Genomic DNA, 14221 nt, shown 5'->3' with positions numbered 1-14221 from the left:
TAAATAAAGCGTCAAAATGATGCACCTTCTTGAATGGTGTACGAGAGTCACCATTCGAGGGCAAAGAGTTAATTGTTCGTTGTTGTATCATATCAGCTGCTGTGTTGTGATATCGTCAGTTTTTCTATGAGATTTACGAATAATATCAGGTTTCACCCCAAGCATGGTAAAATCGTGTCAACCATCCACAAACGAGCCAGATTTTCATCATCTTGAATGGTTATTAAAATTGCAATAAACAATTTAAGATTGCAAAAACATTACCACATTTGGCAATTTGTATTATGGATTATTCTTAAGTCTGATCAACTTTTTTTCTCGCAAGAAGCTCAGTAGACTTTTAAATTAAGCTTAAGCTAAGTATTTGATGAATTCTTTCCAATTCTAATGATTTTAAGACTTTATTGATAAAATAGATAAAAACTAAATATAAAATAAGTAACTGTGATTTTAATTTTCCAAAAGTGTTTTGGAATTTGATAGAAATAATCAATAAAATGAAATGATTATTTTTTTAATTTTTAAAAATATTCATTTTATATTCTGTTCTTTAATTAGCAAAGGAATGGTTAGACGAAATAAAGAAATTAACGGATGCAATTACTTTTTAAAGAAAATATTAAATATTTCCATATTTTCATATTGCCAAATAATTAAGTTCGATTTCATTTTAAACAACATAAACTTAAACAATACCTAAGCTGTGATGCTATCTGTTTACTTCCTTATCAAATGCAATAATATTTTACATCCATTTTAATAATTTCAGTTATTAAAATGCCTTTTGTATTAACAATATGCATTACTAACCAACACGAAATTTATTATTTAAAAGATCAAAAACTTTTTTTTTGCATTGCCATGACAAAGACAGCAATGAAACAATTTATTTAAGGTTTTCCTTGTTAATGCACTGTTTACATTTAAACAAAACAGAAAAACAAATATAGTATTAAATGACATTTAGAACTTTTTTTAAATATTGATGAACATCATGAGCGAATAGATTGTAGCTGCAACACTTAGATATCACATCAAGGCTTCAAGTATATGAAGGTTTTTCATATTGCAGTTGCTCCTTGATTCATTTTCATAACTGCTTGATCAATATTTTCAAGTTTTGTCATTATATAAGTTAAATAGTTTTCAATTTGTAGAAGTCTGTTATCAGCTTCAGCCCATGATCTTGCCAGTTGCTGCTCGGAGGCACATCGTTTCATCGTAGACCATTGCAAAATGAAATCATCCGTGTCAAGCTGAGAACGGAGATCGTCATTTTCATCTATCATTTTGTCTACCTGGCTTTGCAGTTTTCCTGTGCTTCCTAGTGGCAACTTGTATTTCGAATGCTTTTCTGATTTTGAAGCCTGTTTGGGATTATGCGTCAGATGAAGTCTTTTCACGAAATCTTTCAAGTAATTTATTCTAGAGAGGAAACATCATATATAATAAACGTTAAAAAATTCAAAATTTCCTTGTTAATATTGCATAAATGTAAAAATGATTAAAATCTGAAAACTTTCATCAAAACTGGATTTCTAAACTCTATCCTTTTTTTTTCCCCTCATCAACCTGACATATGAAACTTTGATGGTGTGTAAAAGCAGATACAAGTCTTGCTTTAGAATATCTTTAATAAAACAAAAATTAATGAACAAAGTGCTTTCTCTAAATTAGGCTCAAAAGTGAATTTCTGGACCGTATAAAATATACATAATTCTACTCGGAAATATGCTCTAAATAATGTAAAGACATATCGGATTATCCTCGAATGTGCGAGTTCTTTTGAAATTGTTTAAAATCATCTAAAACCAGCAGTACATGCTTATTTCTCACGGCTTAGAAATTAACTATAAAGCAATGATTAGAGTGAGCATATGTTTGTATATATAATATTTTTATATTATCATGCTCTTAATTTTTTCTTCAATAACTTGAATTCAAATTTCGCTTTAACTTTTAAATTACACTGAATTTCCGTTCCTCACCTTTCTCAGGGTCTAATCATTGAAACTTTATCTGTCCCATGTTAAGCTGCAGTGTCATGTGAAAATCACATGACTAAACTAATAGTTGCTCAATTGGATTTCGGTATACTCTCTTCTCAGAGGTATATGAGCTTTAAATACTTGTTTAAGGTCCTCCTCTCGTTCTGTATAATTTGTAATCATAATTATTTGTTTATAATTATATTATTGATAATCTACAACTATTTATAGTATAAAGAAGCTCTATTTTGCACTTTATCTTGTGTCATATTCTTTCTGTTACTGCACAATCACATTAAACTTTTAATGGTCATAAATTGCATTTGTGACTGTATTTCCCTTTGTAAAAATAAATCCTTTCTGTGTACCTAACCTACTCTTAAAATTTTTATTAGGATTTTTGAGTCACTCTTGCGTACATATGAAGTTATTCTTAATTCTTTAATTACCTTTGATCAATTTTCGCTGCTTCTATTGCTTGCTCATCTGGACTTCCAAGTCTTTTTAAATATTTTGCTCTTCCTTCCTTTTCAAACAATCGTAAGTTACCCACATACACTAGGCGCAATTTTCTCTGCATCTGGCCTGAAAATGAATGAAATGAACATATTTTAGTATAATATTTTTAAAACATCGCTGTTGATGTCAATATAACTGAGCTAATCTACTTCGTATGTTTTATTTAAATTCTTAAAAAAGTGAATCGAAGAAATATTGATTTTTCAGAAATATTTTTAATGTCATCTGCAACTATTATGAATGCCCTATTTAAAATTTAAACTACAAAAATAAGTTAAGGGAAGCAACTGAAATGCATCTTCTGAACAATAATTATTATTTTCCCGTTTGAAATGTTAATATAACATTTTTAATTATGAAATTTAGATTGTGAAGGTTGCAAATAAATCATACCTTTTATTTCATATCTGATGGTGAATATCTTTCATATCTGTTTATTTCATTTCATAGTGAAGCATTCTATTGACTTGAATATACTGAATAAAATTATAGAACATTTTTTTCCTAAACAAGGGTATTTTTCATCCTATTTCAGAACTAAATTGCGTTGAGTAATACTGGAATAAAAATGTATTGGTAAATTATCGTTGTCAATGTTTTTTTACCTGATTTTACTATTCATGAAATCGAACAAGATAATATATGAAACTTCATAGATATTAGTATAATTGTTCATGTTCTTCTGGGGTTATTTCGGATATTTTCAGAACCAGATCTATTGATTTACAGAATAAATCGGTTTAAAACTCATTATATTCTAAAGCATTAAATTTCTTCAGAGTTGAAATATAGTAGTATTATGTTGGAATTGTTTGATGTCGTATAAAATGAACAGATAATGAAAGTAGATAAATTCTAAATATTGTCACGAATAAAATACAATTTAATAAAATAATTTTGTTTATTATTCAAGGTTAAAAAAGCAGAACAAAAGGAAACGATCACAATGTAGCTTCCAAATTAAACATTAAATATACAATTACAAGTAAGTAAAGCACGTGTAACATCAGAAATTTTCTTACGAATTTCAACATGTTACCAGTAAATGTTTCTTTTCCTTTTGACTACTTTTCTGCAAGCCATTTATATTTAAACCAACCATTTAGTAGTATTAATTTATATTTTGGAATAATTTTTATCGGTTTTTTTTAAAGTGGCAATATTATGCTAATACCTTTACTCATCAAAAGCTTACATTACATATTTTACTACTTACAAATAATATGGAAATGTAATTCTATACCCTCATTTTTAAAAATATCATCTAATTCTATACCTTAATATCATCTAAAAAATTATCAAGAGAGATGATCACTGCGATCATCTCTCTTCTAGAACTTTAAAACAGTTTCAAAAGTTGTGAATATAATTAAACACATAAGATAAATGTTGGGAAAACGATTGCCCTTAGGTATAAAATTAATTTGATTCAAGCACTTTCTGGTAGTTGATAGAAAGCTATCAACTTAAAATTAAATTTTAAAATCATAAATTATTTGTGGGAAATTAAATTTTCTAACGCATATTCTTCTAAAACTATTGTATATTTTAAACTTTTGAAAACTATTATTTTAATCTGGGTTGTAATAATGCAAATATTCTTGATTTCCTGACTTTTAGCATAAAGTCCTAATTTGTATTTATATAAAATGGCTTAAGAGTAAGATATATTATTTTCTGTCTTAAATAGATTTGTATTTTGATCCCTACAAAAAAAATAATCTCATTAGGAATTCTGCAATTTAACAGAAAAATATTTAATCGGAGAATAATGTAAAATTAATAATGGCAATGACAAATGTCAATAATTTTCTAGTTTTCTGATGTAACCCATGGTCAGTGGTGTATTATAGAGTGACAGGACTATTCAAATGCAATTGACAAACATCCTACTAATGCCTCGAGCCTAGATGTTACCTTTACAAAAGTAGTGGAGTAACATAGAAATTTTGCCGTTTAAACATCTTTTGACTGGAAGTTGTATTTTGAAGAAGTTTTCTTTAATTGAAATGGAAACTCAAAATGAACGCTTTTAACTAGTTGCAAAATATTGTTTATTTTCAAACAATAAATTTGCATCAAATAAATACAGAATTATTTCCTTAGCCCTCTTAAATTATGAGATTCTTTAAAATCAACTAATAGTATTATAAAGAGTGACAATAATTAAATTTTCTGAAATCATCATCAAACCATTTACCAGGCAATTCACAATATTTTATTCCGCCACTGTGATAAGTTTTTCCTGTTAACTGCTATAACCTGTATTGGACAAGATAAACTTAATGCATAATATAGTGTTTTTTCCGTAAGCGGAATTATTAATCTAAATTATTATGTCAGTTAGTGCAATTCAAACAGGAATTCGTTTTTTCCAACGTAAAAATTCCCATTCTAAAGAAAATGCAATTTAAAATTTCTTACTCTTTTCGTTAAAACTTTGAATGCAACAACAGCATCTTGAGTAGATCTTCTTGTACATCTTGACACATAAGAAATAGGTGCCACACAAAAGATCTTCTACAATAAGAAATGGGGGTGGGAGGATAGATCGCCGTGAAAACTGTTGTCCGGATACATAAATTTCGAACAAATAAATTTCTCGAGAGTTTGTATTCACTTCGTCAAAGACATGCCTGTAATAAAGAATATCTGTTATTCATTAAACATGTTTTTACACATTCATGATACTGAAATACGCCCTCCTCCAAAAATATTCACTCAATTATAACGATAAGCTATGGTTATGTTCTTTGTTTTATTATTGCTTTCACTGTTTATATCTTTTCATATCATGTGCAGGATTTACAGTCAGTACTATAAGACAGTATATAGCTATCACAAAAGAAAACTAAACTGTAGAGAAAACTAAAACTCTCTCTCGCTCTCGCTCTCTCTCTCTCAATGCCAATGTTTGAATACCTTTCATACGAATAATTTTAAGTTATTTGTATCGTGCTAATTTTCTCTCAGAGGAAGAAAAAGAGAATTTTCACAAAGTTGTTAATGATCACCAGCTTAAATAAAATCACCACTGATTGTTCAATCAATTAGAGTTTAAGGTGTTGATTATTATAACTCCCTTATCAGAACTGGTTACCAAATGTTTTTACTCCAATTTTTCTCTAAAGGATCAAAGTTTTAGTAGACCAAATAAAAGTGATATTGACTAGTTGATTGCGATAAATTTTTTCGTATCTTCATATTTTAAAACATGCCATTAGAGAAATCTCCATGTTGATTTTTCCATCATTTTCAAAAGCTGAGATGTTTACAAATCTCCATATTAATTGAAGGAAATTGAACGAGCCCAGAGTATCAAGTCTATGAAATAGCGATGGAAAATAGATTAAAAAGATCTTGGAGCAAACGTAATCAGCCGCCAGCATAAACTATCTAGAAAATTGAAATGCTTCAGAGGAAGTTTATATCGTACGGTTTGTTTGGTGGTATTACAGGAGCTTTGTGTATTTTTATTTATAAGCGTTTATTTTAGATGTGCGTTGTTAAAAAATAGTAAAATGATATGAAGGAATGAAAGAGAAATATCATGAATTAGGAATTAGTTTAGTATTCTGGTTTCTAAATGGCAAAGGAAAGATGGACATCTTTAGTGAGCTATAAAAATTGAATGGAGTTTAGTAGAGAAGTTATGTTACGAACACCATTGGTCTTGAACTTTGCACCATCAAGTTAAGATTTATGTTTCGGCAAAACTATTTGAATAGTAAAAAAGTGACGACAATCTTGAAGTGAGATGGTTCTTCATTCATATTTAACTAATAAAAATCAGAAGTTCTATGAATGTGGGGTAACGGAATTGCGAATAATATGATAAACTGTTATTCAATAAAATGAAAAATATTTTATTGATAAAGCGTCATTAATTTGTTCAATTTAATTCGTAAGAAGAAAAACTCAATTTTTTGCATCATCCTATAATATATAAAGAATAAAAAATTGTGAAGATTAGCAAGTTGCATGTGTTAATGCATTGGAAGTATGTATTCCTCTTTAAAAATTTTTTTATTTTTACTTCAAAAAAGTTTAAATGAATATCCGAATCAAATACAATACTTGATTTATATCAAAAGAGCTACTTCATTTGAAAACAGGATCTACAAAAATAAAATATTCTTGAAGAATGTAAAATTTTGTCATGCATCTTGCTCCTTAATTATAATTATAATAAATTACATATTGACCTACATAATTGCTTGACAAGAATATGGCTCGATAAAGATTAAAATATGACTTCAAAAATTCACTTAATACAATTCACCAGAAAAAGGAAAATATTTCCAAATCTGATTCAAAATTTGAAATTGACTTTGGTTGCCAATAATATACTTTTAGAACATCTTTTAAATATGCCTTTAAATAAGTTTTTAAATATATATTTAAAAGATAGTTCATCCGTCTATAAAACTTCCCCCAAAGAAAAGGAAATGGTTATTTTAAATGCAATTAGATATCTTTTAAAAAATGCTTTGTCCTTTTTATGCAGCTCTGTGATATTCAACAAAATATGTAGGTTACTTTATAATACTAGATAAATGCCATGATAATATCTATTTATAAAAAACATTGATTGCAATTATTTCACTACTTTTAGTTTAAATAATTTCTTTTTCTCTTTGTGTTAAGTAGACGTTAACAAGAAGCCAAGCAAATACTCACGTAAACACAGCTATGAGCATATTGACTAATAAGATGTTGCCAATGAGCATATAAACAGCTAGCATAATGGGAACAAGCCATGCGTGCGGACTTTGGCGACAATAAGATGGGTCTTTTTCACAGGTTGGGAATCTGCCTGATGGTGTAAAATAGTTTATTAGTAACACAAATAGCTATTGTTAAATTATTAGTAATGACATAAATAACTGTTTTATTTTGACTCATTGTAACTGCGGAAGTTTATTAACGTTATTAATCACTAATAAAATATGGAAAATTAATTTACTTGCAGTTTTATCCTCATTCTAAATGAGAAAATTGAAAGAATAAGATGATTTTTTTAAACACTAGAATACGATAGCTAATTTCTAAAATGATGAACGATAAATATACTTATATTTATACTTCTGTTGGGCTATAACCAAGCAAAAATTATTTTATAGAGCAACTTTATACAGGTAGCGTCTCTGTTTATTATGTTTTATGTGTCAGAAATGATACTCGAAAGGGAAAAAAAGCTATTAAAATTAAATGAGTGAAAAAGTGTAATATTTTAGGACGGATACAAATTAATTAACGAAGTTAAAATTTTAATAATAAAACTAAAGTTATTAATAAGTTATAATTTAAGAATCAATAAAATTTTAATTTTAAGAAATTTGTATAACTTTAGAATGTTATAAATATGAAAGCATAAAATAATAGTTTTGAATTATTTCGCTTTTGTAATTGCAGAATGTGCCCCTCAAAGTATCCATTAAGTCTTAGAATTTGTTGCTGTCTCTGGCCCAATTTCAAGGTTTCTATTTAAGTTATTGTAGCTGTCATTTTACACATAATTGGCAATTGCAACTGAATTTCATTAACCTTTAGTAAAGCAACCTATCCCAAATATATAGATAGATATAGAATAATATAGGATGAATAAAAAATTCTTGGATATATTTTCCGAGAAAGTTAAGCGTACGCAGATGAGTCATTTCTAAAAAAGAGCATGCGGCTTAACCGCAACATGCTGCGGCTAAAGCGACCATTGTGATAACACACTAACAAACAGGATAGGGCATCCTGTTATACAAATACTGCCTGTGGAACTTATTTTGGAAATACTTGCTCCATGAATGTTCAATAGGTGCTGTCATGGAACCACTTTCAACAGCAGTTAAGGAACAGGGCAGTTTTCTACAGTGCCGGCTCAAACATTGACACTGAATTCTTGTTGTACACCATGCTGTATTGTAGTTCGTGGATTTTCAAACATCCATAGATGAAAAATATGCACGGTGGCAACGCGGTTCTTTGAAAATGTAGTTTCCTCCGTAAAAAAATTAATTTTTAAAAATCAGAAAAATTAGTTTATTCTAACACCTATTGATTTGATATTACAGAGACACTTGCTTTGTAATAAATGTGTGATCATTTTTTAAAGTTTATTCCATATCTAATAATGACTCGCCTGTATTTGCCACGCTTTCTCTTAAGTTTTCCAAAAACCTTTATATTCACCTATATATTCTCTAGTTCATTATTTTGCTACTGCTAAAAGACAAAGTGAAAAAATTACGTAAAATATGTACATTACATCGTGTAATAAGATAAATGTTATTCCCATGTCTTCTATAGATTTCAGAGAAACTTACCAGCAGAATCCTCATCCAAATCTAGTTCTCCGAAGAGATGCCAATAAGGAAGTGAAAATATTTCAGTGAAAACGTTCCAAAACGGTTGCCGTTCACGATGTAAAAGTGCGACGCGACCGATTCCGTAACACAAAATGCATACAGCAACGATGAGGAAAAATACAATGAGATCGCCTATCTGTAAAGAAAATACAAAATGTCAAATTGCTCCTGGGCGATCAAGTTATATAGTGCAGTCACATATTAGCTATTGAGGCGTTTTTTATCTAATCTAATAGTACAATATTAAAAATAAATTTGATAATTTTTTATTTCATCTGGAAACATCTGGCATTTATAGATAGGTACTATTAAGCTTGTTCAAACCACAATTTGGAAATTCAAAACTGTACAAGTTGGCAATAGTATAAATCTATTCCTCTGAGCAATTTAAGGTGAAAGCAGAAAATCATTTTAAAGTGAAGTTATTAGAAGACGACTCGTTCCAAACTGCTGAATATTGAAGATATAGAACATTTTATGTTAAATTATTTTTAGAAACGATTCTGATTATTATAATATTTAATAAACCGAAAGTTACAACAAAATTACAATTTCAATCTATGAAACAACAATTATTATTTGAAAAGAAAAAAAAATAGAATTTCAAGTGCAGGCTTCGAATATTCGCATAAAAGAATTTGACGAAAAAAAAAAGCTTTATTTTAAGAACGGCATGCAATTCATATTCCATTGAAGATGGGATTTTCTTTTGGCAAGGCTTTATAGATACATAGAAAATAATGAAGCAGAGCTTCCAATAATCCATAGTATTTCAGTAAAAACCATTTTAGAATATCGTTATCAATAAAACATTCATATATTAAGAAATTACTTGTGACTTAGATGGCTATATGTAAAATGTTTTCTTTCGGCATTTAAATCATCTAATCAAACTGGTTTCTTTTTTTTATTATTATTGAAATGGAAACTTCAGAAATAGAATCTTTCGATTACTTTCCTTTTTCAACTACAACTGGAGTGGAGTATAAATGTGTGGGAGGGGGGGATGGGTATTATCCTTTATTAAGTAGGATACTTATTGCTCCTATTGTCTTGTCGGTATTTATAAGATACTTTACCGTTTTTCCTTCGAATTTCATATATTTCCATTTTAACCCTTTAAAAGGCCATTTTTTCCCCTGTCATAGAATATTAAAATATATTTTAGGATTGAGATTGGCTTAAAAAAATTCATTTATCTTATTAGATGAATTTTAATTTGATTAATTAATAATTAACAAATTAAGACATATTTTGTGAGATAAGAAACTGAAGTATCTAGGATTTTATCTGGTAAAATTTCTCACAAATTTTTCAATATCTATATAACTTTATTCCAAGATTGATCAATTTGTTGGTAAGCATTCTTCTCATGGCCCTATAAAGGGTTAAAGCAATAGTTTGAAAAATCAGGCAAAGTACGCTCATCTTTATTTAATATAATCAAACTGATTTTTTTTTTAAGTTTAGTATAATTAGATCAAATCTTACCATTCTTTTTAGTACAATTAGCTTTGGTCCTATGTGTGCCATTGTCATGTAAAACTCATAAAGTCTAATGTAGCTAAGTATACAGCTGAATGTATAAATCAAATGAATGTCATCCAGTTTCACCCAGTTGTAAATATGCACAAATTGCGAAGTGAGTCTCACTGTAACTCCAACGACGAAAAGACAAATCCAAACAACATCCAATTTATTCCAGAAATAACCATGCAGCCATTCCATTAGTTTGTTGTCCTTTGGATCACTCGGTTGTTGCACTATCTAAAATGATAGCGTAAACTGAATTAAAACAACATGAAAAGACAACTTGAAAATACACTCTACTCTTAAAACAGGGTTGAATTGTTTCAGAGCTACATCGAAAATGAGTTACGGCAAAAATCGCAGGATGACTATTGCTATTTTTGAATACTGTTATCAGAATGCCATGTTGTGTGACTATTATATTTGACAAGAAAATATTAGCTAAGATCTTTTAAGGTGTGAAAATAGTCTATAAATAAAGGTATAAAAAATTCAATAAATGATTTTTATAAGTTATTTTATTACAATTTTACTTCAAAACATAGCAATTAAATCATTTTTTTTAATTTCTTACGTATTTTCAATTTTATTATTTTTTTCCCTTAAAAACAAAAAGTTTATTTCTTTCAGCATTTGTAGTACCCCAACAGAACGCTATGATTTAGAATTCTTGGCTATGACTAGGGAGAGTTAAGATTTGGCAATTCTTCCGTAAGCAGCCTTGTAACAGAAAACTCGTTTTAGAAAATTTTAATACTTTAAAAAGTTGATTATAATTTTGGAAATTGTAAATTTGAATAACTAAACATATGAATGGTCGAAAGATTGCTATGATAGAATATTCATGCAATAAAATGTGTCCATTACTTCCGATGAATAGAAGGAAATAAAACAAATCTTCTATGGCATACATGGATTTTTTTTTATTATTTTGCAATACTTTTTTTTCTTTGTGAAACAAATATCTCGTCGTGCAAAATATGGAGAGGAATTAAGCCTGTGTTTAAAAGACATAAATATAATTTATAAAATTTATATTAAAATTTATTACATTTATTTTTATAAAAATAAAAGTTAATAGTGTTGATTTGAATTTCTAAATTCTGAATGCAAACTATTTTATAATTTTTTTAGTTATGCCTATAAAAGTGCGTTATGTTATAATATGCCTATAAATTTTTGCGTAGTTATGTTATAATATGCCTATAAATTTTTAGTTATGCCTATAAAAGTGCGTTATGTTATAATATGCCTATAAATTTTTGCGTAGTTATGTTATAATATGCCTATAAATTTTTAGTTATGCCTATAAAAGTGCGCATTATATCTATAATGCGCACTTTTTTTGCTTTAAGAGTTTATTTAATTTATCTTATTCATAGCGTCATTTGATGATTAGCTAAAAATCTTTAATGTCTTACCTCTTTTCCAATATCCAGAATAAGGCTGAACGCCCACACCTGAAGAATGATTTCAGGCCAATTGATAGTTTCACGGAAGTCAAAAAGTATCACATAGGAAAACAGAAAAAGGTAGCACAAATAGGAGTACTGCAAAGGAACAACATGTCTTTGTAAAACTTTCATTAACTAATAAGAAATATTTTATTTCTTAATGTATTTACCATTTACTTTACTTACAAAAAGCACCATCATTTTAATAGCAGGGCAAGAATAGAAGTAGTAAATTTTTTCAAATATATTTGGCTCTCTTTCTGCATCGGGGTCACTTCTGTACCGCAAATACCCCAAACCGATTAGCAAAGGATTGAAAATAGTTAGGCTCAGCTGAAAAATAGAGCAAGTCGTCATGCACAATTGAATGATCGAAAAATGAGATAATAGGAAGAATAAAAAAATATTTAAAGATACAGATCATAAAATGAAAGTAATATTCAAAAACAATTGATAATAGAGTATGCTTTGATATTTCGAAAACACTTACTCGCAGCACAGTATTGCTTTCCAATTTCCCAAACCATAGCTGTTCAGTTATTTTGATGCATGTTTCTGATGCCATAAAAGCCTAAATAAGAAATTATATGTTAAAATATGGATATCTAGGAAAGTCATATAGTATATAATTTGAAATCCAAGATTAACTTTTTATAGCTTAACGTGATAGTTCTATTACAGACAATTTCAGTCCTCACAAAATCAATAACAAATATCTAAATCTTTTTTAAATCAATGAAGCTGCATATTAGCAGAATTCTGTAGGTAATTTTAGTACATTTTTCAAATTTAGGGAATGCTGGCAGCTGGTAAGTTGATATCAAGTGTACCAGTCATGAAATTGGTAAGGGCATGTTTCTGTAAGCATTACAAAAACTGAGAAAAAAAATCCACCCTATCTGTTACGGTTCATTATTTGATCTGTATTAGATAGCTCATTATTTTAAACAATATCTTCTAGCTAAATAGTTTCATAAGGAAGACATAGGAAGTGAATTATTTTTCATTTTAATATTAAAATTCTGAAAATCTAAGAAATATGAGTTTTATTAATTGCAGAGAGCTATCAAAATACCTACCATTTTGAAAATTTTGAGTTATAAAGAACTAATGAATATTAAGCACCAAGAGACCTTTACATTAAATCATGTATATATTTCCAAGCCGAATAGTTCGCGAGCAGCTCAAGGAAATTTTCACTCCGAAACCAATACGAATCCTCTCTTCCTTTATCAGTCGCCAATGGAAGAGAAGTATAAAATCTTTGGAAATGTCAGCTAGAAAAGAAACTTTTCCGTTTCTAGATGACATAAAGGTTAAGTGAAGCAGCAAATACAAGGCGCTTCATTCAGAAAATTATTAACCATTTGCGGTCGTTTGTCTACTCTGCCACCAAAGCATTTTTACCGTTCCGGTCGTATGTCTGCTTTCAGCCACCACAGCAAAGAAACATACTAAACTTGTATTGTATTCGTCGTACCTTAATCTCCATTTAGGAAATAACAGTTTACACTTTCTATGAAAAAACAGAAACAGCTAAGGAACTTATTCACGAACCAAAACGGTGCTTCTACCACTTCGTGATAACGAATCCTAATGTTAATAGAGCCGCCTCTGACTCGCCATGCAAGACACCGTAGCGAGTCAGTTACATTTCGAACGTAAAGAAATCGACAGTCTTTGGAGATACTTCGTAAAATTCGAAGTAGTGTGCTACAAATCTTTTTAAATGTAATTTAGCATTCTCGCTTTTTAAAATATTTTTTTAAATAATATTCCAAAATGGCAAAAAGAAAGTTACCGAAAGCAGTGTACTGTGAACCTGAAATTAGCGATGACGAATCTTATTCTATTAATTTGAACAAGCGACAACATGGAGCATCGTCCTTAGATAGAGAAGAAAGACTGAATGGCAGATTACATATATTGCGGTACAATCAAGACTTCACGAGTACAGATTGCGCTGTCTGTTCCAACAGAAAATGCAAGGTGGAAGACGTCAAACGAATTATTTTTGAGACATTTGTCATCGAAAACCAGGACTTCATATTGGAAACTGTTTTGAAAGATACCACAAGATGGCTAATTATAAACTATAATTTTTATAATAAAACATTGCATTAAAACATATTATGTTTACAATATCGAAGTTACAAAAGAATGAATAAATTCTGTTTCTCTTTCATAATCTTGAATACTTTGTATCATTGCTCGTTGAGTGAAAATTAATTCCTACCAGTACGACACCTACGTCCAAATTTAATACGACCGCAAAGGGTTAAATTTACACCTAGAATAAATTTATCGCCTAGTCGGGTCAAATTCCGCAGCAAATTTATTTAGGAATTCATCATGGAGATATATACTT

General features: G+C 29.0%; 1 protein-coding gene across 1 annotated transcript in view; it reads right to left on the bottom strand.

Annotated features, from left to right (window-relative positions):
- Positions 1 to 967: 967 nt before the first annotated feature.
- Positions 968 to 14221, bottom strand: part of LOC129958667 (transient receptor potential cation channel subfamily M member 1-like) — a 31719-nt gene continuing 18465 nt past the window's right edge. Inside the window, exons 15-23 of the mRNA XM_056071293.1 lie at positions 12344 to 12424; positions 12040 to 12186; positions 11821 to 11949; positions 10361 to 10636; positions 8828 to 9005; positions 7188 to 7323; positions 4932 to 5143; positions 2438 to 2573; positions 968 to 1425 (exon numbers count right to left, since the gene is read on the bottom strand). Of these exons, the coding sequence (XP_055927268.1) occupies positions 1062 to 1425; positions 2438 to 2573; positions 4932 to 5143; positions 7188 to 7323; positions 8828 to 9005; positions 10361 to 10636; positions 11821 to 11949; positions 12040 to 12186; positions 12344 to 12424 (1659 nt within the window). The 3' untranslated portion in view covers positions 968 to 1061. The remainder of the gene's footprint in view (positions 1426 to 2437; positions 2574 to 4931; positions 5144 to 7187; positions 7324 to 8827; positions 9006 to 10360; positions 10637 to 11820; positions 11950 to 12039; positions 12187 to 12343; positions 12425 to 14221) is intronic.

Source organism: Argiope bruennichi, chromosome X1 (genome assembly GCF_947563725.1).
Source record: "Argiope bruennichi chromosome X1, qqArgBrue1.1, whole genome shotgun sequence".
In the NCBI taxonomy this organism is placed as follows: Eukaryota; Metazoa; Arthropoda; class Arachnida; order Araneae; family Araneidae; genus Argiope; species Argiope bruennichi.
Note: the sequence above shows the minus strand (reverse complement) of the source record. Positions and strands in the feature narration are given on the sequence as shown.